General features: G+C 50.8%; 1 protein-coding gene across 1 annotated transcript in view; it reads left to right on the forward strand.

Annotated features, from left to right (window-relative positions):
• The window catches only part of LOC140397014 (zinc finger MIZ domain-containing protein 1-like), a 251,326-nt gene that overhangs the window by 174,660 nt on the left and 51,117 nt on the right, over positions 1 to 25,549 (forward strand). The window contains 7 exon segments of the mRNA XM_072486046.1: positions 2,975 to 3,128; positions 8,408 to 8,525; positions 9,971 to 10,179; positions 13,830 to 14,028; positions 16,842 to 17,114; positions 20,624 to 20,806; positions 21,513 to 21,593. Coding sequence (XP_072342147.1) covers positions 2,975 to 3,128; positions 8,408 to 8,525; positions 9,971 to 10,179; positions 13,830 to 14,028; positions 16,842 to 17,114; positions 20,624 to 20,806; positions 21,513 to 21,593 — 1,217 coding nt within the window.

Below are 25,549 nucleotides of genomic sequence, written 5' to 3' on the forward strand. Positions count from 1 at the left end.
GAACTCCACACGGGGCCGGGATCAAACCCGGGTCCTTGGTGCCGTGAGGCAGCAGTGCTAACCGCCGTGCCGCCCTCCTCCAATTCATCTTTAAACCTTCTTGAGGGTGGCAAGTGCCTCACAGCGCCGCATACTCCTGTTTCCCCTCACAGTCCAAAGATCGTTGAATTTACACTGCAGAAGGAGGCCATTCGGTCCATCGAGTGTGCACCGGCCCACTTAAGCCCACACCCCTACCCTATCCCCGTAACCCAGTAACCCCACCTAACCTTTTTGGACATTAAGGGCAATTTATCGTGGCTAATTCACCTAACCTGCACATCTTTCGACTGTGGGGAGGAAACCGGAGCACCCGGAGGAAACCCACGCAGACACGGGGGGAGAACGTGCAGACTCCGCACAGACAGTGACCCAGCGGGGAATCGAACCTGGGACCCTGGAGCTGTGAAGCAATTGTGCTAATCACTGTGCTACCGTGCTGCCCTGAGATGTGCACGTTAGGTGGATTGGCCATGCTAAATTGCCCTTAGTGTCCAAAGATTGGGTGGGGTTACTGGGCCTAGGTAGGGTGCTCTTTCGGAGGGTTGGTGCGGACTCGATGGGCCGAATGGCCTCCTTCTGCACTGCAGGGATTCTACGAATCCATCGATCTATTTTAGATGGTTCAGGGACAGTCCTGTGAAAGTGTGCACCCTTTCATCTTGCCCTCTCTCACTCCTTTTCTCTCTCTCTCTCTCGCAGACATCAACTCTGTTTTCACAGGCCACTGGGGGAGAGCCCCCTCACTTTCGCTGAGGTACTCTCGCTTACACTCGGACGCACTCAAAGCCACATGGTCAGGCAAACACGCACACACGCCCGCCCTCCCATACAAAGTTCACCACATCCCCTCTTGCATCGCCTCCTCAACTGGACTTGAGCCTGATGGGAAACAAGAGGTCAGGAGCACAGCCTCATCCACCATCTCGCCCCTCTACCCCTGCAATACGGTCTCCAAACATGCCGGAAACCAAGGGAACAGGCTGTTCCCTTCCACGTGCAATTAATTTATTTTCACATCATGACTAATATTTGGTTTACGCAAGCAGCACAAATCCATTTGTCAAGTGTCAAGATCAGCGTTGTGACTGTCGCGGGGGAGGGTTGGGGGGGGGGCAAAGGTCGAAGGCGAGGCTGATGGATGGTTCAATAGAAGTCAGGGGCCAGCGAAAAGCAACGGGACTTTCAGTCTTGTCTCGTTTTCCTTGCTACCACTTCGACAAAGAGCGGATCGCCGGCTGAGGTGATGTGCGTTGCAATCTGCTGGGTTTTGTTTCTTGACCGTTGCTTGCTGTGGGCAGCTCTCCATGTTCTGCGGTGACAGGCTAAGCATAGCGAACTGATTGCGCAATGGCCTAAAAATGACTTGAGTAACGGGCTGAGGAGGAGGAGGAGGGCAACAACATTGACTTTAACCTGTTGTGGAGCAATGGCTGAGTAGGAACGTTGGCTCCATTTTGTTAATCCCCTGTCGGTGGAGTTGGAAATACTGCAGACCAGCTGAACCTAGAGTGAAAGGCTGACTCCGTCTGGTTCAGACTGGTACGTAACCTCCCCGAGATTTGTGTCTCGGGCACCTCAGTTTCCCCGAGTTCGCTCCGCCATTCCGTAAGATCACGTCTGATCTATTTGCGTTTTCAGTTCCGCATTCCCCAGCTATTCCCGATTGTCTTTGATTCCCTTGCCGGTATGATGTTGGCATTTAACAAGTGGCGCAATAGCTACAGCAAGGAGGTGAAGGCATTGGAAAGGGTGCGCAAGAGGGGAGAGAAACTTCATTTTGGTGAGGCCACAGCTGGAGTACTGTGCGCCGTTCTGGTCGCCACATTATAGGAAGGAAGTGATTGCACTGGAGGGGGTGCAGAGGAGATTCACCAGGACGTTGCCTGGGACACATTTAAGTTATGAAGAGAGGTTGGATAGGCTGGGGTTGTTTTCGCTGGAGCAGAGAAGACTGAGGGGCGACCTGATCGAGGAGTACAAAATTCTGAGGGGCATGGACAGGGTGGATAGGGAGCAGCTGTTCCCCTTAATTGAAGGGTCAGTCACGAGGGGACATAAGTTCAAGGTACTGGTCAGGAGGTTTAAGGGGGATGTGAGGAAAGTTCTTTTTACCCAGAGGGTGGTGAGGGTCTGGAACGCACGGCCTGGGAGGGGGGTAGAGCCGGGTTGCCTCACATCCTTTAAAAAGTACCTGGATGAGCACTTGGCACATCATAATGTTCCAGGCTCTGGGCCAAGAGCTGGCAAACGGGATGAGGTTGGCAGGTCAGGTGTCGATGGACCGAAAGCCTGCCTATGTGCCGTAACAATTCTGTGGTACGAGGCAAAATCCCTCATTGCATTGAAAACCGACCAGGCTACCAAGTCAACACAGTGTCCCTTTCCAGAACATGATTAGAGTTCTCTGGAAGGCTGCCAGTATAAACTGGGCACGCAGCCCAAATATTCCACCCCCAGTTCCCACTGGCACTCGCCTCCTCGCTCCAGCGATTCCTAATTTACCAACCGCTGACACCCTTCTGAGCTCGAAAGAAGGGGAAAGGCAGGAATCTGTGTTTGCGTATAAAACGATGGGCCACTGCAATGGAGGAGAAATGCCTCCAGGGCAAGGGGGGGGGGGGGGGGGGGGGGGGGAACAAATGCTGAAGGGTACAATTGTATCAGGATGGGCGAGGGGCGTTGAAACCCCGAGGGGGTAAAGATGAAGGCTGATTTGCAACGTAAAGGAGGTAACTCGGGCGAGAGGGCGACATAAAGAGGAATATGTGTGAGAAGCACTTGATGGTGAAGTATTTGCATGTCACGCATTGAAGTGAGGGGGTTGAAGGCCCTCATTATTGGAGCTCCATCTTAATCTGCGCCGTTATCCAGCAGGTGTCTTAGTCTTGTCTTTCATCCGAGAGTTTTAAGCACCTTTTTCTTTTGCCTATAGCCCTTCTCACGTCGTGGTGTGAAGATCTGGGACGGCTCCTCCTTCTTCAACATCAGAAGACCCGTCCGAACAACGCGGTAGTGAAGCTGCCCCTGCAGGCACCCACAAACTCGATGAACTCCATGAAGCCCTCCCTTCCGCCCACACCTCACAGGTCAGTGTAAGAGGCCGGGCGCGTGCCCTCTGAAACGGGTCTCCGTGTTGATGCCTGAGATTGCGTCCCGATTCGTGGGTGTTTACGTGTCTCCTTGGAGGACACATTTTGTGGGGGTGTTAGGCAAGGGAGTCAAACGTTATCGGGGAGGGTGAGATGAGGAATGTGGGACTCGAAACCCAGTGAGGTCAGCCATGATCTTATTGATAGCCGAGGGGCCTACTTCTGTGCCTGTCTCGTACATTCCCGCGAATTTCGAGTTCCTACCCCCTTCGGGGCGGCGGGACCGATTGCGGAGTGGAGACCCTGGCAGGGCAGACGACATCCCATGATAGGCCCTCTCAACGTTCTTCTTTTCTTGCCGAAGAAAATATCGCTGCCCATTCTCCCCACCTCCCCTTCCTAACAACTACCCCCCCCTCCCAATCTATTACGATCTAAACAACATTCCATTAGCCCAAACCTTTTACGATGCTCTAATTGCACCCATGGTTCCCAAAATATGCTTGCCTTTTGAAACAGGATTCTTTAAAAACGTGACTGCAGTAGTCAAACACACTCTCACCCAGCCTTTTAATCCTTAGTGCACCAAATACCTACATTAAAATATATGTGAAATTCCGACATTCATCACCCCCATGTAGCCCCATTGAAATTTTCCAATGTCTCATCTGGCTCTCACTATTTTTTCAGCGCATATTACTGGTTTAGCCAATTAATGGATAGACTGATCATTGTTTTAAGATACGGAATTTCTTAACAATTTCTGAATCACGAAACCTACATGTTCCCAATGGGTTTAGCTCAGTTGGCTGGACATCTGTTTTTTTTTTTTAAATATAAATTTAGAGTATCAAATTTCTTTTCCAATTAAGGGGCAATTTAGCGCGGCCAATCCATCGACCCTGCACATCTTTGGGTTTTGGGGGTGAGACCCACGCAGACACGGGGAGAATGTGCAAACTCTACACGGACAGTGACCCAGGGCCGGGATCGAACCGTCTTCTTCTCCGTGAGGCAGCTGTGCTAACCACTGCGCCACCGTGCCGCCCCCAGGACAGCTGGTTCGTGATGCGGAGCGAGGCTAGCAATGTGGGTTCAATCCCCGTACCGGCTGAGGTTATTCATGAAGGCCCCGCCTTCTCGACGTTGCCCCTCACTTGAGATGTGGTGACCCTCAGGTTAAATCGCCTCCAGTCAGCTCTCTCCCCTCAAAGGGGAAAGCAGCCCATGGTCATCTGGGACTAAAGAACAAACAAAGAACAATACAGCACAGGAACAGGCCCTTCGGCCCTCCAAGCCTGCGCCGATCACGTGTCATATCTAGACCGACCGCCTGTATCCTTCTCTACCCCGTCTGTTCATGTGCCTATCCAGATAAGTCTGAAAGGTCGCTAACTTATCTGCCTCAATCACCTCACTTGGCAGCGCATTCCAGGCCACCACCACCCGCTGTGTAAAAAACCTCCCCCGCACATCTCCACTGAACCTATCCCCCCTCACCTTGAACTTGTGCCCCCTTGTAATTGTCATTTCCGCCCTGGGAAAAAGCCTCCAGCTGCTCACCCTATCTATACCCCTCGTAATTTTATAAACTTCTATCAGGTCGCCCCTCAGCCTCCGTCTCTCTCGGGAGAACAATCCCAGTTTATTCAATCTCTCCTCATAGCTAATACCCTCCATACCAGGCAGCATCCTGGTAAACCTTTTCTGTACTCTCTCCAAAGCCTCCATGTCCTTCTGGTAGTGCGGTGACCAGAATTGGACACAGTATTCCAAATGTGGCCTAACCAACGTTCTATATAACTGTAACATAATTTGCGAGCTTTTATACTCGATACCCCGTCCTAGGAAGGCAAGCATGCCATATGCTTTCTTTACCACCATTTCCACCTGTGCTGCCACTTTTAAGGATCTGTGGACCCGCACGCCCAGATCTCTGTGTCTCTGTGCTCCTGATGGTTCTGCCATTTATTTTAGAGCTCCCACCTGAATTGGATCTACCAAAATGCATCCCCTTGCATTTGTCCGGGTTAAACTCCATCAATGGCGACTTTACTTTACGTTACATGTTCCCAATTGCTGGTGAGCTCGCGGATGTATGAGCCATGTTGTCCTGGGGTATTCCAGGGATCGCAGGGTGCGAGAGAATCCGGCCTGACGAGACACTTCCAGACCTCGCATCGAGGAGGCCAGAGTACCTTCAAAGATGTTCCAGAAGCGATTTGTGTTGTCCACTGCACAGAACTCTGGGTATTTTCTGCTTTCAGGAACTTACAACAAACCTGTTGCTGACCTTTTGGGACGCCTCAGCTCTCGAGGGGTTCTTGGTGTTGGGCGCTTCAGGCAGAATGAGTTTGTAGGCCGCACGGACAATCTCCCAACCTTCCTCCTCCCAAACCCGCCCCGGACTGGCCTTCAGAGGAGGACGTCCGAGTCCTTGGGCCCCGAGGAGGGGTGTCATGGGCGATCCACAGCGCTTTATTCGGGTAAAAGGCCTAGAACGTTCTTCACACAGTGAACCACCTTCAGAGATGTCAGGCGGAGCGTTCTCGTTCCGCTAGCAGCAGGAAGTGTGACGGGCGGGCGGGCGGGGGAAATTAAATTTGGCGTCAGGCCAGAAATTATGTTGGGAGGACCTGGGAATTCTGTACTTTGGACGTGAAAGGCGGGTGGAGTTTCCCGACGGACAATGGGAGGAAGCCCTTCGGCATGAATTAACATGTCGAGCATCCTCCTTAATAGGCCAACTAGATGGGATTTTAAGATTCCCCTTCCAAATTAAGTAGCCTGTCAGTTAGAAATGAGATCATGCGCTTTTACGACTGTGTATAAATGGTGTGCAGTCGGTGAGCTTGGCCTCTTCCTCTTCGAGGTGAGAATTTTGAATTCTTGGGAATTACGCACAATTTGACTCAGACTGGCTGGAAGTGAGAGTGACTGCCCTTGACGTCAGGCAGCATTTGATCGAGTGTGGCATCAAGGAGCCCTAGCTAAACTGGAGTCAATGGGAATGAGGGGGGATCTCTCCGCTGGTTGGAGTCATACCTGCACAAAGGACATCACTGCAGGAGTTCCTCAGGGTAGTGTCCTCGGCCCAACCATCTTCAGGTGCTTCATCAATGACCTTCCTTCCATCATAAGGGCAGAAGTGGGGATGTTTGCGGATGACTGCACAATGTTTAGCATCATTCGCTCTCAAGCACACATACTCACACATACACACTGATTCGTGCACACTCACACCACACACATACTCACACATACACACACTTACACATGACACTCACACATGACACTCACACTTGCACACTCACTCACATGCACACTCGCACACAAACACATATACACTCGCATACACAATCACACACATATACTTAACGCACATGCACGCGCACACACACACTCAAGTGCTGCATGCACACACATACATATACTCATAGACTCACACACTCACATACACACACGCATTCTCTCACTTGCACTCATTCACATGGTGTATATATACACACACGCACATGCACACACACTCCTACACCCTCACACATATACACAGTCATGCACACACACTCACCTACACATGTACATACTCACACACACACATACACATGTGCAGTCACACATATACACACACACATATACACTGATGTGCTCACACACATCCCTCTTGCAGTCAAGGTCAACTTGCTTGTTGCTTCCTTCACCTGTACGTTAGCTAAACACACACATACACACTCTCAAAGATACATGGAGACACACACACACACACACACACACACACACACACACAAAAACACATACACACTTACAAAGACACACACATTTACAATGCCACACACAATGACACCCACACTAAGTCACAGACACACACTTACAAACACACACTCACTTACAAAGACACACACACTCAGGTACAGAGAGACACACAGACAGACGTACACACCCTTACAAAGACACACGTACTCCGATACCCAGACACACACACAGACAGACCTACACACACTTACAAAGACACACACACTCCGGTACAGAGACACACACACAGACACACAATGTGTCTATCTCTGTGTCTTTGTGAGTGTGTTTCTGTGTCTGTGTATATCTGTGTCACTATGTGTGTCTTTGTGAGTCTGTGTGTGTTTGTGTCTGTGAGTCTTACAAAGACACACACACTCTGATACAGAGACACACACAGACATGCACACGCTCAGATAGAGAGAGAGACACACAGACAGACATACACACTTACAAAGACACACACCCTCCGATACACACACACAGACAGACACACACTTACAAAGACACACATTCAGATACAGAGACACACACACAGACAGACACACACTTGCACAGACAGACACACGCACTCCAATACAGAGACACATACACACAAAATCCCGCATAATTGCTCCCTTTTACCCAACTACCCTGGAGGAGTGGGATATGCAGGAAGGTAACCTAAAGAAAAGGGCGACCTTCGCCCTGAACCTGCGGGTGGTAGAGGCCCGGGCTGTAGAGGGGGGGGGGGGGGGGGGGGTTTAAACCCTCGGTGGGGCGAGTTCACATGAGGTGAGATTTGGAAAGTTAACAGAGAACAGGCAAGACAATGCGTAACTGCTATGAAATTCTATGAAATGTTGAACCTCCTAGCTGTAGCTGTAGCTGTCAGAATCTGGGACGTCCACAGATTGATGTTGCACTGAAAGCTAAGTCGACGTTCTGCTGTGCAAGTGTGGACAGGGGAGCGATCTTTTAGTTAAGTGGCAGTGGAATCCGATATGAGGGCTTGTTCCCGAGTCTGAAAACAGATTTGTGCTTTACTCACTGGGAGCGATGTCCGTGCTGCCTGAACCATTCGAGCTCCCCCTAACAGCCCAACAAAGGGAGGACACATTCCTGCCTCTTGGCTCGGTTCAGATGTCAGTCGGAGATGAAAAGGCAGTGCTACCAAACACTCTGGCTCGCCCACTGCATATATTTGCTTCCCCGTTGTTTTAAATGCATGTCCTGCGCCAGTTGGTCAGTTCCAGATGATATGCAGCGGAACGCATGACTCAACGGTACTGAGTATCGCCCTTAAGGCCGCTGGTTGTTCCTATAACGAGCTGCCCATCGCCCAGGCGTGAGAAAGAAAGATGAACAACGATCGAGCAAAGTGCACGCGAGCCGGATGTTCCTAATCCTGCCAAAGCCCAATTGTTTTTCTGTTTTGCTCCCCCAACGCAGGCGAGCAAAGATGGCCGCCCACACTGATTGTCGCTTGTCTTTTATCTCCTCAGCGATGGGTCCTTCACCTACAACGATTCTGTCCCTTGGCAACAGAACAGCAATCAGCCCCCGGGTTCGCTCTCGGTGGTAACCACCATCTGGGGAGTCAATAATACACCCCAAAGTCAGGTAAATCTCTAACTCCTGCTGTGCCTTTGCATTGAAGATCCATTTGGCTCCTGCGGTGATGTACTGGCTTGTTTGTTTGTTATTTACAGCACAGGTGGCGGCCGTTCGGCCAAGAGCCGGTGCAGACTCGATGGGCCGAATGGCCTCCTTCTGCACTGTAAATTCTATGATTCTGTGATCATCCCTGCACCGGCTCCCAGAAGAGCAACCTAGCTCGTCCCATTCTCCACCCCAATCTCCATAGCCCTCTGAATTAATCCCTTTCAAATATATACCACGGAGACTAGCTTTCAATTCCAGATTTTAAAAAGTTAATTAATTGTATTTATTCATTTAAAAAAAAAATTGAGTACCCAATTCATTATTTCCAATTTAGGGGCAATTTAGCGCGGCCAATCCACCTACCCTGCACATCTTTGGGTTGTGGGGGTGAGACCCACGCAGACACGGTGAGAATGCGGGCAGCACGGTAGCATTGTGGATAGCACAATTGCTTCACAGCTCCAGAGTCCCAGGTTCGATTCCGGCTTGGGTCACTGTCTGTGCGGAGTCTGCACATCCTCCCCGTGTGTGCGTGGGTTTCCTCCGGGTGCTCCGGTTTCCTCCCACCGTCCAAAGATGTGCGGGTTAGGTGGATTGGCTGTGATAAATTGCCTTTAGATTCCAAAATTGCCCTTAGTGTTGGGTGGGGTTACTGGGTTATGGGGATGGGGTGGAGGTGTTGACCTTGGGTAGGGTGCTCTTTCCAAGAGCAGGTGCAGACCCGATGGGCCGAATGGCCTCCTTCTGCACTGTAAATTCTATGAATGTGCAAACTCCACACGGGCTGGGATTCGAACCCGGGTCCTCAGCGCCGCAGTCCCAGTGCTAACCATGCGCCACCGTGCTGCCCTCAATTGTATTTATTAATTAAGGGCGGCACGCTGGTGCAGTGGGTTAGCACTGCTGCCTCACGGTGCCGAGGACCCGGGTTTGATCCCTGCCCCGGGTCACTGTCCGTGTGGAGTTTGCACATTCTCCCCGCGTCTGCGTGGGTCTCACCCCCACAACCCAAAGATGTGTAGATTAGGTGGATTGGCCACGCTAAATTGCCCCTTAATTGGGGGGAGAAAATGAACTGGGTACTTTAAATTTATTTATTTTTAAATAAATTGAATATAAACTCCCCCAACTGCTGCGTTTGGGTTTGAACCCAGTCCGTGACTCTGGATTGATAATTGAGCGACATTTATCATCACCCCACCATCTTCGCCGACAGTTTCTTCCTCACGGGGCTGGACAGGAACCTCCGGAAACTTCCCTGATAAAAGCGGGTAAATGTACGGGGAAAAGTGGAGAGTACCTCCGAAAGGAATTTTGCGCACGGACTCCTGTACTGGAATATTACGGGGAAAAAAAGTATTGCTTTCTCTTATTTTGAATCTGTTCCCCGCCCCCTTTTACAGGTCCTCGGAAATCCGATGGCTCCTGGCGGCAACTCCAGCGGGAATCACATGTCTTCTGGGATTCCTGGAAACGGCCCGGGAATGAACTCTCCGCGGTACATGGGGCAGCAGTCGTTCCCGGCCACGGAAACCAGTTCGAGCAAGGGTTACATGCAGCCAACCATGTATGGACGGCCCAACTACCCTGGAGGAACGGGATACGCAGGAAGGTAACCTAAAGAAAAGGGCGGCCTTCGCCCTGAACCTGCGGATGGTAGAGGCCCGGGCTGTAGAGGGGGGGGGGGGCTTTAAACCCGCGGTGGGGAGAGTTCACATGAGGTGAGATTTGGAAAGTTAACAGAGAACAGGCAAGACAATGTTTCATGGTAGTAGAATCACAGAATCCCTAGAATGCAGAAGGAGGCTATTCGGTCCATTGAGTCTGCACCTACCTAGGCCCAATCCCCTACTCCTAATCCCGTAACCCCATCTAACTTTTTATTGATTATGGCCAATTCCCTAACATCTTTGGACTGTGGGAGGAAACTGGAGCACCCGGAGGAAACCCACGCGCACACGGGGAGTGACCCAAGGCCGGAATTGAACTTGGGGCCCTGGGCGCTGTGAGGCAACAGTGCTAACCCACTGTGCTACATTATCTGACTGAACGGAGCATCCGCAATAACAGAGATGAACTAGTGGTGCCGATAGCCATATCTAATCGTGAGAGAGACATAGGACCAGATCTAACGAGATTCCACGAGGCATTGCGATCTGGGTCCCGCCCATAGGTTGGGCCTATACTCGGCGGTTAGAAGATTGAGCAGAGAGCTTATTTAAACATATCAGATTCTGAGGGGGCTCGACAGGGAGGATGCTGAGAGGACCTCGAAAGGGGTGGGTGGGGGGGAGCGTGGAATCTTACTGGGGGGGGGGGGGGGGCGCAGCTTCTGCATGAGGTGGTCTCCCATTTAAGACGAAGATGAGGAGGAACTTCTTCTCGGAGAGAGTCATTAGTCAGTGGAATTCTCTCCCTCCGAGAGCAGTGCAGGCTGTGGGTCACTGAATATATTCAAGGCTGGTTAGGTCTTCCCATACAATATAAATTGTGGTTTGCTTCACAATTGGGATTATTGCAAATTGTCCACGACGAAAAACTTCGACAACATGTGTCTTTTGCCAGCAACACTCAATTCTTTAAAATTTAGAGTACCCAATTCATTTTTTCCAATTAAGGGGCAATGTAGCGTGGCCAATCCATCTACCCCGCACATCTTTGGGTTGTGGGGGTGAGACCCACGCGGACACGGGGAGAATGTGCAAACTCCACACGGACAGTGACCCGGGGCCGGTATCGAACCCGGGTCCTCGGCGGCGTGAGGCAGCAGTGCTAACCACCATATTTTTATTTTTGCCACCCATTTTATCTTGTTTTTAACAAGCGGTGTCTCTAACAGTGTTAATTTTACTTTCTAAAGTTGATGGATGCGTGTTCTGCTTTCAGCATCTAGCTACTCATTTATTTATCCACAAAGGAGATGTTTATCTCAGTGTTGTTCCCTTCATAGTTGCTCAATGTCAACTATTTAATGTAAATATAATCACGATTAATATTTAGATGAATTCAATTTAGCATCATAGTGAATAGTGACAAATCAGAATAGTTCTGTTGATCATCAGCGTTTTATATAGTGCATTTATAGTGAGAGATATTTTTTATAAACATCTTGATATTGCTGTTGAAACACTGCAGCACATCGAGTGTAGAACGTAGAACACACAGTGCAGAAGGAGGCCATTCAGCCCATCGAGTCTGCACCGACCCACTTAAGCCCTCACTTCCACCCTATCCCCGTAACCCAATAACCCCTCCTAACCTTTTTGGTCACTAAGGGCAATTTCTCACGGCCAATCCACCTAACCTAGTGTAGGTACACCCACAGTGCTTAGTGCAGATTGAGTGGCATGCTGGGTCATCTCTGAGGGGCAGTGAATAGTCAACCACATTGCAGTGGGGGCTCTGGAGGCCAGACCGGGTAAGGACGGCAGATTTCCTTCCCGAAAGGGGCATTGGTGAATCAGTTTGGTTTTAGATTGGATTTGATTTATATTCACGTGTACCGAGGTACAGTATTGTTCAGTCCAGGCGGATCATTCCCTACATAAAAAACATAGGACATATGATAAATACACAATGTAAATACATAGACATCGGGTGAAGCATACGGAGTGTGGTACTACACAGTAGAGAAGATGTGTGGAGATCAGTTCAGTCCATAAGAGTCATTCAGGAGTCTGGTAACAGCGGGGAAGAAGCTGTTTTTGAATCTATCAGTGCGAGTTCTCAGACTTTTGTGTCGTGTTCATATCATCGAATTTACAGTGCAGGAGGAGGCCATTCGGCCCATCGAGTCTGCACCGGCTCTTGGAAAGAGCACCCTACCCAAGGTCCACACCTCCACCCTCTCCCCATAACCCAGTAACCCCACCCAACACTAGGGGCAATTTAGCACGGCCAATCCACCTAACCTGCACATCTTTGGCCTGTGGGAGGAAACCGGAGCACCCGGAGGAAACCCACGCACACACGGGGAGGATGTGCAGACTCCGCACAGACAGTGACCCAAGCCGGAATCGAACCTGGGACCCTGGAGCTGTGAAGCAATTGTGCTATCCACAATGCTACCGTGCTGCCCTAAAGCACACTGAAATAACACTGGCTGCAACTGGATGCAGCTATAACTGAAATATACTCCAGACCTTGAAGTTAGTTCAATTTGATTTATTGAGCCTGTCACACAGTTAGCACAGTTCTCTGTGAGTTCGACTCTGCTAACCTAAGTGTGGTTACTCTGTCTGACTGAACCAGACTAGTTCTTAGCCACGTGCTGGAGGTGTTATGTGATACATACACCTGACTCACTCTGTAGATGTCCCCAGTGGAAGGAGGCGGAGTGTGAGTGCCTCGTGCCTTTTATAGTGGTAAACCACCCCCAAGTGTTCTGCCTGCCGATTGGTTATGTCCTGTTGTCTGTGTTTATTAGCTGCCTGTCTGTATCTCATTATGGGCATGTCTGCATATCATGACATTTAGTATCTCCTGCCCGATGGAACCCGGGTGGGAGGAGTCTTTGATTATGCTGCCCGCTTTCCCCAGGCAGCAGGAGGTGTAGACAGAGTCAATGGATGGGAGGCGGGTTCTTGTGATGGACTGGGCTGTGTTCACGACTCTCTGTAGTTTCTTATGGTCTTGGGTCATCAGGTTTGACAACAATCCAGAATTTTCCCCTTGTCTGCGTGGGTCTCACCCCCACAACCCAAAAAGATGTGCAGGGTAGGTGGATTGGCTCTGCTAAATTGCCCCTTAATTGGAAAAAATGAATTGGGTATTCTAAATTTTTTTTTTTTAAATCTCAAATGTTATTACAATTACACAGCTCTTTCTTGAAGCTGTTCCCTGGCCTGGTTGATGCTCTGTAGCTATAGTGCTGAAGAAAGAAGAAACCTTTTTATTCTGAGCGGTCATCTCACTGCGGAGGCTACAGGCCATCCAACAAGCTGCTCTGAAAACTCTGCTCGCGGGTTCAACAGCTGGGAAAATCCCACCAACTGCAGCAGAGACAATCCACGACATTCTAAAACTATTCCCAATGTCCCAGCAGATCCCTAAATTTGAGAGAATATAAACGGATAAGCAAATGGAGTTTGAGTCAGTAACAGTGCTAGCAGATACCTTGGGCTGAATGGCCTCCTGTTGCTTTACTGAGTGGCGGGGGCGGGTGAAAGGGGAACTGAGGCCAAACGTTTCTTCGGTTGTTGAGGGCTCAAAATGTCTCCGTTCCGTCAATTTAACCCTCGCCTTCTGTCCTCTCGCTTCCAGCTACCCCGGAGGTCCGAACGGCACTGGTGGAATTGGCATCCCGTCGCACTCCAGGCCGCCGACCCACTTCACTCAGCCCGCCGCCGCGGCTGCGGCCGCTGCGGTTGCGGCCGCCGCCGCCACAGCAACTGCCACCGCCACGGCAACGGTCGCCGCACTGCAGGAGAAGCAGAACCAGGAGATGAGTCAGTACGGACCGGTAAGGGGGGTCACTTTCACTTTGTGAATGGTCACCGGAGCAGGCAGATGACAAACTGACCGAAGAATACAGGGTAGGCGGTTCAGCCAATGATCCACCGACAGGTTAACAACCTTTAATGTAATAAAAGACACTCTTGGAGCGAATTGAAAACAAGAATGAGAATTTTGAATTCAAGACTTTGCTCGCCCTGAGCTACTGGAGGTTGGGGACCACTGGTAGCAGTGGGGCCACGGTGGATACTTGGTTAGTGGCTTTGGAGCTTGCGTGGAGGGTATGAGGGAGCACGGGGGTGTGGGAAGGATAAATCCGCATTGAGGTCTGAAGGATCTCCTGACAACTTCTAAAGCAGAGAGGACAGTGTTGGGCCTTGTAACCAGGCCTCATGGCGCCTGCCTGCCCTGTGGAGACCTCTCTGTGTCCGAAAGACCCTGGGGTTCTATTTCCCCATAAGACCACAAGAGATAGGAGCAGAATTAGGCCATTCGGCCCATTGAGTCTGCTCCACCATTTGATCATAGTTTATATTTTTCTCATCCCAATTCTCCCCATAACCCTCTGCCTTCTCCCCATACCCCTGATTAATCAAGAACCTATCTATCTCAGGGTGGCGCAGTGGTTAGCACTGCTGTCTCATGGCGCCGTGGACCCGGGTTCGATCCCGGCCCCGGGTCACTGTCCGTGTGGAGTTTGCACATTCTCCCCGTGTTTGCGTGGATCTCACTCCCACAGCCCAAAGTTGTACAGGGTAGGTGGATTGGCCATGCTAAATTGCCCCTTAATTCGAAGAATTGGGTACACTAAATTTGTTTTAAAAAAATAACCAATCTCTCTGTCTTAAAGACACTCAGTGATTTGGCCTCCACAGCCTTCTGCGGCAAAGAGTTCCACAGATTCACCACCCTCTGGCTGAAGAAATTCCTCCTCATCTCTGTTTTGAAGGATCGTCCCTTCAGTCTGAGGCTGTGTCCTCTGGTTCTAGTTTTTCCTACAAGTGGAAACATCCTCTCCACGTCCACTCTATCCAGGCCTCGCAGTATCCTGTAAGTTTCAATAAGATCCCCCCCGCCCCCCCCCCCCCCCCCCCCCCCCATCCTTCTAAACTCCAACATGTACAGACCCAGAGTCCTCACCCGTTCCTCGTACGACAAGCTCTTCATTCCAGGGATCATTCTTGTGAACCTCCTCTGGACCCTTTCCAAGGCCAGCTCATCCTTCCTTAGATACGGGGCCCAAAACTCCTCACAATAACTCCAAATGGGGTCTGAGCGGCCTCCGACGTACATCCCTGCTCTTGAATTCCAGTCAACAACCGCAGTTTAATCAGAGTGATCAACTGCATGTTTGAAATAGTCCATTTCTAGCGGATCGAGTGGACTGAAAATATGCATTTACTTTTTACAAAATCCCCGTGTTCTCTTCCCTCTTCGGCTAGCCAGTAAGAATCAACACTCCTCCATTGGTACTTATTTCCACCTCTTTCACCACTCATGGGCACTTCCAGAAGAGGTCACTATCTAACTACTGGAAATTCTATCTCTTTCCCCCAAACACCTCTGGAACATTAACGAGCTGCGCGTTGATTCGTGGCGTCTTAGTCAGAGTCTTAACTTAGGCCGTGTCACTTGGAAGATGTTCCCCCTCCTCAATGGTAGCCACCTTGTTGAGGTTGTTTTCTAATTTAAGTTTGAAAAGTCTCTCACCGGGACTGCAGGCTACCTAGCCAGAAGGCCTCCAGACCGTCCTCTGGCCACGATCTTGGCCAATTTGGGGCAATCCTTGCCAGTTGACCGTCCCCCCAGATGGCGCTGGGGCCACCCAATGGCGGAGTCCCAACCCGAAACTCCGTCCTGAAGTGGGTAGTTTGAAGCAGCAGTGGTTTAAATACCAGGCTGCCAGCACTGCCTGGGATTTAATTAATCCATTTTGAGTCACCGGATAAGTATATCTCTTCCACTTTTCCTCAGGAAGATTCTTTCAATTAAATTAATCTGGAGTATAGAATCAGCGAATATATAGAGTGCAGAAGGAGACCATTCAGCCCATCGAGTCTGCACCAGCCCTTGGAAAGAGCACCCTACTTAAGCCCACCCCTCCCCGTAACCCAATAACCCCACCTAATCTTTTGGACAGTAAGGGGCAATTTATCACGGCCAATCCGCCTAACCTGCACATCTTTGGACTGTGGGAGGAAACCGGAGCACCCGGAGGAAACCCACGCAGACACGGGGGAGAACGTGCAGACTCCGCACAGACAGTCACCCAAGTCCGGGATCGAACCCGAGACCCTGGCGCTGTTCAGCAGCAGTGCTAACCGCTGTGCCACCATGCCGCCCCCATTTTGGCGCTTCTGACAGAATTATCGTTTGAACTGACTGGTCGCTACCTGGACAACGCCTGTCATCCCACAGGCGATAGGAGAGCAATGGTGAAGCTTCATCTGCTCCACTTGGGTGTAACTGATGGGAGGAATGATTTTCGATCAGAATCTCCTTCGCCCTCGGAGATCGGGGGCGATGCGCCGTTCAGTAATGGTCGCCACAGACAGAACGGCGCTCGTGGCGTCTCCCAGGGCATTACCTGGGCACCAGCCTGGCACTGCCAAGGTGCTCGGGTGGCACTGCCAGCAGGCAGGGGTACTGCCAGGGCAACAAGCTGGCATTTGTTTGCGCAGTGGCGATTGGGCCAGTGGTGCCCTCCGCGGGTGTTGGGGGGGATCCTATGGCTCAGTTAGTCTCGACGTTAAGAATTCGGGAATTTCAGCGTGACAATTCGGCCCGATTGTCGTTTTCAATCCCACATTTCCTTTCCAGATAAGTTCGGCCCAGCCCTACAACAGCCAGTACATGACTCACTCTGGCCCTCGGGGCCCAACCCAGATGTCCACCGGGATGGCCACGGGGGGAGTGGCTGGCGCCATGGGGCCAGCAGGAATGTCGCACATGTCCATGGGCCACTCGAGGCCTCCTGGCATCAACGCCATGTTCAGTGCCCAAAACCAGCGAATGCCACAGCACGGGTACCTGGCATCCCGTCCAACCCAGCAGATCCCGGGACAAGGAGTAAAGAGGCCGTTTGTCAATGAGGTAAGCTTGTCGAGTCATCCTTCGCCTTCGATATCTGTCAGGCCTCCTCCGCGCCTTCCTTTGAATACTGCTGAAGAGAGAGCGTGTTGCCGAAGCCTTGTTCACCAAGACCACTATAAGAACGTCAAATCGCAAATAAACTGGAAGCAGCAGTGCATGGATTTCCATGTCGGTGCGACCCCACCACCTGGTGAGTGGCTAATTACCGTTCGTGAGAGGCAGCGTACAGACCGTACTCAGCCTGCGCTTGCAAAGCCCAAAACAAAATGGATGTGATTTCATAATTGGGTAGCACTTGGCTGAACAATCCTTAGTGCGTCAGAAGCTACACTAACCACCAATTTCAGATCATCAGTTTGGCTCGTTTGCTAGAAGCGGCGTACGTTCACATGCAAGGGAGGCAATAGGTAGCAATATTATCACTGAGCTAGTAATCCAGAAGCCCGGGGTACTGCTGTCAGACCAGGTGCATCGTCCAAGAAACCGATGCCGGGAGTAGAGTGTTTTTTTCTTTGTTTTTTTTTGTCATTCCTAGGATGTGGCCGTCAGTGGCAAGCGGGGCCTTTATTGTCCAGCTCTATACAACTGGGTCATTTCAAGGCCACCATTACTGACGCTCGTGTTTTATTCCAGCATTGGGGAGATGCTTCGGAAATCAGAAGCACAAAGGGACTTGGGAGTCCTTGTTTGAGATTCTCTTAAGGTTAACGTGCAGGTTCAGTCGGCAGTTAGGAAGGCAAATGCAATGTTAGCATTCATGTCGAGAGGGCTAGAATACAAGACCAGGGATGTACTTCTGAGGCTGTATAAGGCTCTGGTCAGACCCCATTTGGAGTATTGCGAGCAGTTTTGGGCCCCGTATCTAAGGAAGGATGTGCTGGCCTTGGAAAGGGTCCAGAGGAGGTTCACAAGAATGATCCCTGGAATGAAGTTTGTCGTATGAGGAACGGTTGAGGACTCTGGGTCTTTACTCGTTGGAGTTTAGAAGGATGAGGGGGGGATCTTATTGAAACTTACAGGATACTGCGAGGCCTGGATAGAGTGGACGTGGAGAGGATGTTTCCACTGGGGGGGAAAAACTAGAACCAGAGGACACAATCTCAGATTAAAGGGACAATCCTTTAAAACATAGATGAGGAGGAATTTCTTCAGCCAGCGGGTGGTGAATCTGTGGAACTCTTTGCCGCAGAAGGCTGTGGAGGCCAATTCACTGAGTGTCTTTAAGACAGAGATAGATAGGTTCTTGATTAATAAGGGGATCAGGGGTTATGGGGAGAAGGCAGGAGAATGGGGATGAGCAAATATCAGCCATGATTGAATGGCGGAGCAGACTCGATGGGCCGAGTGGCCTAATTCTGCTCCTATGTCTTATGGTCTTATTATTTGATGAACTGGATTTAAATTTCACAATTTACCGTGGTTGGATTTGAACTTGCGTCCCCAGGTGGATTGGTCCAGTAACCTATGTCGCCGTTCCTCCAAACTTACTCCCCTGCCGTTCTTCGAAATGATGTGGAGATGCCGGTGTTGGACTGGGGTGAGCACAGTAAGAAGTTTTACAACACCAGGTTAAAGTCCAACAGGTTTATTTCAATGTCACTAGCTTTCGGAGCGTTGCTCCTTCCTCGGGTGAATGAAGAGGTATGTTCCAGGAACACATATATAGACAGATTCAAAGATGCCAGACAATGCTTGGAATGCGAGCATTAGCAGGTGATTAAATCTTTACAGATCCAGAGATGGGGTAACCCCAGGTTAAAGAGGTGTGAATTGTATCAAGCCAGGACAGTTGGTAGGATTTCGCAGGCCAGATGGTGGGGGGTGAATGTAATGTGACATGAATCCCAGGTCCCGGTTGAGGCCGCACTCATGTGTGCGGAACTTGGCTATAAGTTTCTGCTCGGCGATTCTGCGTTGTCGCGCATCCTGAAGGTACGCGGTACATACTCGTGCGACTCGGCCAACGTTGTCTACCTCATACGCTGCAGGAAAGGATGTCCCGAAGCGTGGTACATTGGCGAGACCATGCAGACGCTTCGACAACGAATGAATGGACATCGTGCGACAATCACCAGGCAGGAATGTTCCCTTCCAGTCGGGGAACACCTCAGCAGTCAAGGGCATTCAGCCTCTGATCGGGTAAGCGTTCTCCAAGGCGGCCTTCAGGACGTGCGACAACGCAGAATCGCCGAGCAGAAGCTTATGAGTGTGGCCTCAACCGGGACCTGGGATTCATGTCGCATTATATTCATCCCCCACCATCTGGCCTGCGAAATCCTACCCACTGTCCTGGCTTGACACAATTCACACCTCTAACCTGGGGTTACCCCATCTCTGGATCTGTAAAGATTTAATCACCTGCTAATGCTCGCATTCCAAGCATTGTCTGGCATCTTTGAATCTGTCTATATATGTGTTTCTGGAACATACCTCTTCATTCACCTGAGGAAGGAGCAGCGCTCCGAAAGTTAGTGACATCGAAACAAACCTGTTGGACTTTAACCTGGTGTTGTAAGACTTCTTACTGTTCTTCGAAATAGAGAGACGTGGACACTTAGATCCACCCTGGCAAGCAGACCGGTCCTCCGTATAATATTCCATTCGGGAAGCAGGCACCCTGATGGTACAGCGCTCCTTCAGTGTTGCGCTGGGCGTGTCAAGCGGGAGTTTAATTTGGAGGCTTGTGACTCCCGAGACCAGAGAGCTGGCAAGATCACCCATGACCCACTGCTTTCTGCTTCCATGTCCACAGCTGATGTAAGTCTCCATCCCCTCTAAGCTGCAGAGATGACCCCGGGAACCTTGTCCCACAACAGATAACGTGAAAGGACATTCCGTGACGAATACCGAACGCACTGATTCCAAATTCCTCTTGGCGGTTTCTCAGGAGCGGCACAGTGGTTAGCTCAGCACTGCTGTCTCATAGCGCCAGGGACCCCGCCCTAATTTAGCACAGCCAATCCACCTAACCGGCACATCTGTGGACTGTGGGAGGAAACCCACGCAGACACGGGGAGAACGTGCAGACTCCACGCAGACAGTGACCCAGCGGGGAATCGAACCTGGGGGTCCCTGGCGCTGTGAGGCAGCAGTGCTGACCACTGTGCCACCGCCGTGCTGCCCCAGTATGACTGGTCCAATAGTGGTGATACACTCAGCGAATCATACCCCGGAAATACTAGCTGATTGTGGACGAAGACCCGGGATTGGGAAGGGACTGTGTAACTGCAGAATGGCCTGTTCATATCACTCGGTTGTTATCCACCTTTCGGACGAGATATTAAAGCCTGGCACCCTTGGGCGGGGAGGGGCCGGTGCTATATAAATGCACGTCGTTCTGTTCACGCATTGTCAAACGAAAGCTGCTCGGGGACTGTTACGTACTTCCATCTGTGGGGCAGTCCTGACTTCGGGAGGGTCATTCCCGATTTCGGAAGCATTGGGATTGCGGAGGGGGGGTGGGCTATGCCGATATCATTAACTCACGATTCTACTTAACCCTCCTGCAGCAGAGCTACCCGGGACAACAGTATGGTGCCAGCAGCCAGTACCAGAGCCAGCCCAGCCAGTACCCTTCGGCAAGCCCTCAGAGATCCATTCCTTCTCCGAACTACCCCGCCCATCGGATGCCAGGCCAGCAGACCACAGGACAGTACCCCATGCCCCCTGGCTCCATGGGGCAGTATTACAAGGTAAGATTGAAAGCTGGCATGCAAGATGAAAACTCCCGTTGCCAATGGCGAATTGGGTTCTGCACTTGTATGAAAGCATTGTTTCAACACTAGTTCACTTGCTAGAAAGATCCTGAGGGGCATAATAGAATGCTAACCCTTGATTTTTGGTAATTATCTATTTGGATGAAGTTACTGTGAAAAGCCCCTAGTCGCCACACTTCGGCGCCTGTTCGGGAATTCAGAATGTCCAATTCACCTAACAAGCACGTCTTTCGGGACTTGTGGGAGGAAACCGGAGCACCCGGAGGAAACCCGCGCAGACACGGGGAGAACGTGCAGACTCCGCACAGACAGTGACCCAAGCCGGGAATCGAACCTGAGACCCTGGCGCCGTGAAGCAACAGTGCTAGCCACTGTGAATGAGTGATTTTGAAATTCAAAATCCCTGGTGCCTTCTGGGGACCTGGGAGGGTTGTCCCATCTTATTGATGGCCGTCCGAGTTAAACTCGGGGCCTTGGTGTGGTTCGTGTGCTGAGAAGAGCAGGTTGGGCGAGGGATTAGCCACGTCTACAGGCCTCCGAAATCGGCCAGCATCAAAGTCCTCCCCTCCTCCTCCCCCGCCTCATAAGAGTTGACTGAGAGAACGGGGCCGGCAATGAATTGTCCTGTGATGTTTGGAGCGCTCGGCGGCAGCATCACCTGTGCCTAATTTCTTTTTTGCAGACATCGGAACAGTACAACGGCCAGAGTAACAGCTTTGCGAGCGTCAACTACAGTAACTACACTCAGGCCAACATTAACGGGGTATGTGTGCATTCTGCAGTCTTCCTCTGACTATAAGTAACCAAGTCCGACGCGCTTTGTGCATTGTCATGCCATCCTTCGAGGAGTCATCTCTTCTGGAACTCCCACAGAAGTTGAAGGTTTGCAGTGTCCAGGGATTTTATAGTAAGAGCCATTCGGCCCATCGGTTGTAGTCCCATCCTGCTATTTTGTCCCCACAGCCCGTCAAATCATTTCTCTTCAGTTATAATTAGTTTTTTTTTAAAATAATATTTTATTGAAAATTTTTGGTCAACCAACACAGTACATTGTGCATCCTTTACACAACATTGTAACAATACAGATAATAATGACCTTTTTTAAATTTAAACAAAAACAACAACAAATAAATAAATATTAAATAACAAAAAAAAAAAAACTAGCCCTAATTGGCAACTGCCTTGTCTCAGGCCACCCCCCCCCCCCCCCCCATCCCTCCCCCCCAAGTCCTGGGCCGCTGCTGCTGCCTTCTTTGTTCTCCCCTATCTATCTTTCCGCAAGATATTCGACGAACGGTTGCCACCGCCTAGTAAACCCTTGAGCCGACCCCCTTAGGACGAACTTAATCCGCTCTAACTTTATGAACCCCGCCATATCATTTATCCAGGTCTCCACCCCCGGGGGCTTGGCTTCTTTCCACATTAGCAATATTCTGCGCCGGGCTACTAGGGACGCAAAGGCCAAAACATCGGCCTCTTTCGCCTCCTGCACTCCCGGCTCTTGTGCAACCCCAAATATAGCCAACCCCCAGCTTGGTTCGACCCGGACTCCTACTACTTTTGAAAGCACCTTTGTCACCCCCATCCAAAACCCCTGTAGTGCCGGGCATGACCAAAACATATGGGTATGATTCGCTGGGCTTCTCGAGCACCTCGCACACCTATCCTCCACCCCAAAAAATTTACTGAGCCGTGTTCCAGTCATATGTGCCCTGTGTAATACCTTAAACTGAATCAGGCTTAGCCTGGCGCACGAGGACGACGAGTTTACCCTGTTTAGGGCATCTGCCCACATCCCCTCCTCAATCTCCTCCCCTAGCTCTTCTTCCCATTTCCCTTTTAGTTCGTCCATCATAGTCTCCCCTTCGTCTCTCATTTCCCTATATATATCCGACACCTTACCGTCCCCCACCCATTTCTTTGAGATGACTCTGTCCTGCACCTCTTGTGTCGGGAGCTGCGGGAATTCCCTCACCTGCTGCCTCGCAAAAGCCCTCAATTGCATGTACCTGAATGCATTCCCTTGGGGCAACCCATATTTCTCGGTCAGCGCTCCCAGACTCGCAAACTTCCCATCCACAAATAGATCTTTCAATTGCGTTATACCTGCTCTTTGCCACATTCCATATCCCCCATCCATTCCCCCCGGGGCAAACCTATGGTTGTTTCTTATCGGGGACCCCCCCAGTGCTCCGGTCTTTCCCCTATGTCGTCTCCACTGTCCCCAAATCTTCAGTGTAGCTACCACCACCGGACACGTGGTATAGTTCCTTCATGAGAACGGCAATGGGGCTGTCACCATAGCCTGCAGGCTGGTCCCCCTACAGGACGCCCTCTCTAATCTCTTCCACGCCGCTCCTTCCTCCTCTCCCATCCACTTACTCACCATTGAAATATTAGCGGCCCAATAATACTCACTTAGGCTCGGTAGTGCCAGCCCCCCCCCTATCCCTACTACGCTGTAAGAATCCCTTCCTCACTCTCTGAGTCTTCCCGGCCCAAACAAAACCCATGATACTCTTTTCTATCCTTTTGAAAAAAGCCTTCGTGATCACCACCGGGAGATACTGAAACACAAAAAGGAATCTCGGGAGGACCACCATCTTAACTGCCTGCACCCTCCCTGCCATTGACAATGCTACCATGTCCCATCTCTTGAAATCTTCCTCCATCTGTTCCACCAACCGCGTCAAATTTAGCCTGTGCAATGTGCCCCAATTCTTAGCTATCTGGATCCCCAGGTAACGAAAGTCTCTTGTTACCTTCCTCAACGGTAGGTCTTCTATTTCTCTACTCTGCTCCCCTGGATGCACCACAAACAGCTCACTCTTTCCCATGTTCAATTTATACCCTGAAAAATCCCCAAACTCCCCAAGTATCCGCATTATTTCTGGCATCCCCTCCGCTGGATCCGCCACATATAGTAGCAGATCATCCGCATATAAAGATACCCGGTGTTCTTCTCCTCCCCTAAGTATTCCCCTCCATCCCTTGGAACCTCTCAGCGCTATCGCCAGGGGCTCAATCGCCAGTGCAAACAGTAATGGGGACAGAGGACATCCCTGCCTTGTCCCTCTATGGAGCCGAAAATATGCCGATCCCCGTCCATTCGTGACCACACTCGCCACTGGGGCCCTATACAACAGCTGCACCCATCTAACATACCCCTCTCCGAACCCAAATCTTCTCAACACCTCCCACAGATAATCCCACTCCACTCTATCAAATGCTTTCTCGGCATCCATCGCCACTACTATCTCCGTTTCACCCTCTGGTGGGGCCATCATCATTACCCCTAACAACCTCCGTATGTTCGTGTTCAGCTGTCTCCCCTTCACAAACCCAGTTTGGTCCTCATGAACCACCCCCGGGACACATTCCTCTATTCTCATTGCCATTACCTTGGCCAAGACCTTGGCATCTACATTGAGGAGGGAGATTGGTCTGTAGGACCCGCATTGTAGCGGATCCTTTTCCTTCTTTAAAAGAAGCGATATCGTTGCTTCTGACATAGTCGGGGGCAGTTGTCCCCTTTCCTTTGCCTCGTTGAAGGTCCTCGTCAGTAGCGGGGCGAGCAAGTCCAAATATTTTCTGTAAAATTCAACTGGGAATCCGTCCGGTCCCGGGGCCTTTCCCGTCTGCATGTTCCTAATTCCTTTCACCACTTCTTCTACCGTGATCTGTGCTCCCAATCCCATCCTTTCCTGCTCTTCCACCTTGGGAATTTCCAGCCGATCCAAAAACTCCATCATTCTCTCCCTCCCATCCGGGGGTTGAGCTTCATACAATTTTTTATAAAATGTCTTAAACACTTCATTCACTCTCTCCGCTCCCCGCTCCGTCTCTCCATCTTCGTCTCTCACCCCCCCTATTTCCCTCGCTGCTCCCCTTTTCCTCAATTGGTGTGCCAGTAATCTGCTCGCCTTCTCTCCATATTCATACTGTACACCCTGCGCCTTCCTCCATTGTGCCTCTGCAGTGCCTGTGGTCAGCAAGTCAAATTCCACATGCAGCCTTTGCCTTTCCCTATACAGTCCCTCCTCCGGTGCTTCCGCATACTGTCTGTCCACCCTCAAAAGTTCTTGCAACAACCGCTCCCGTTCCTTACTCTCCTGCTTCCCTTTATGTGTCCTTGTTGATATCAGCTCCCCCCTAACCACCGCCTTCAACGCCTCCCAGACCACTCCCACCTGAACCTCCCCATTGTCATTGAGTTCCAAGTACTTTTCAATGCATCCCCTCACCCTTAAGCACACCCCCTCATCCGCCATTAGTCCCATATCCATTCTCCAGGGTGGAGGCCCTCTTGTTTCCTCCCCTATCTCCAAGTCTACCCAGTGTGGGGCATGATCCGAAATGGCTATAGCCGTATATTCCGTTCCCCTCACCCTCGGGATCAATGCCCTACCCAACACAAAAAAGTCTATGCGTGAATAGACTTTATGGACATAGGAGAAAAACGAGAACTCCTTACTCCTAGGTCTACTGAATCTCCACGGGTCCACCCCTCCCATCTGCTCCATAAAATCCTTAAGCACCTTGGCTGCTGCCGGCCTCCTACCAGTCCTGGACTTCGACCTATCCAGCCTTGGTTCCAACACCGTGTTAAAGTCTCCCCCCATTATCAGCTTTCCGGTCTCTAGGTCTGGGATGCATCCTAGCATTCGCCTCATAAAATTGGCATCGTCCCAATTCGGGGCATACACGTTTACCAACACC

This window comes from Scyliorhinus torazame, chromosome 20, assembly GCF_047496885.1.
Source record: "Scyliorhinus torazame isolate Kashiwa2021f chromosome 20, sScyTor2.1, whole genome shotgun sequence".
NCBI classification, from domain to species: Eukaryota; Metazoa; Chordata; class Chondrichthyes; order Carcharhiniformes; family Scyliorhinidae; genus Scyliorhinus; species Scyliorhinus torazame.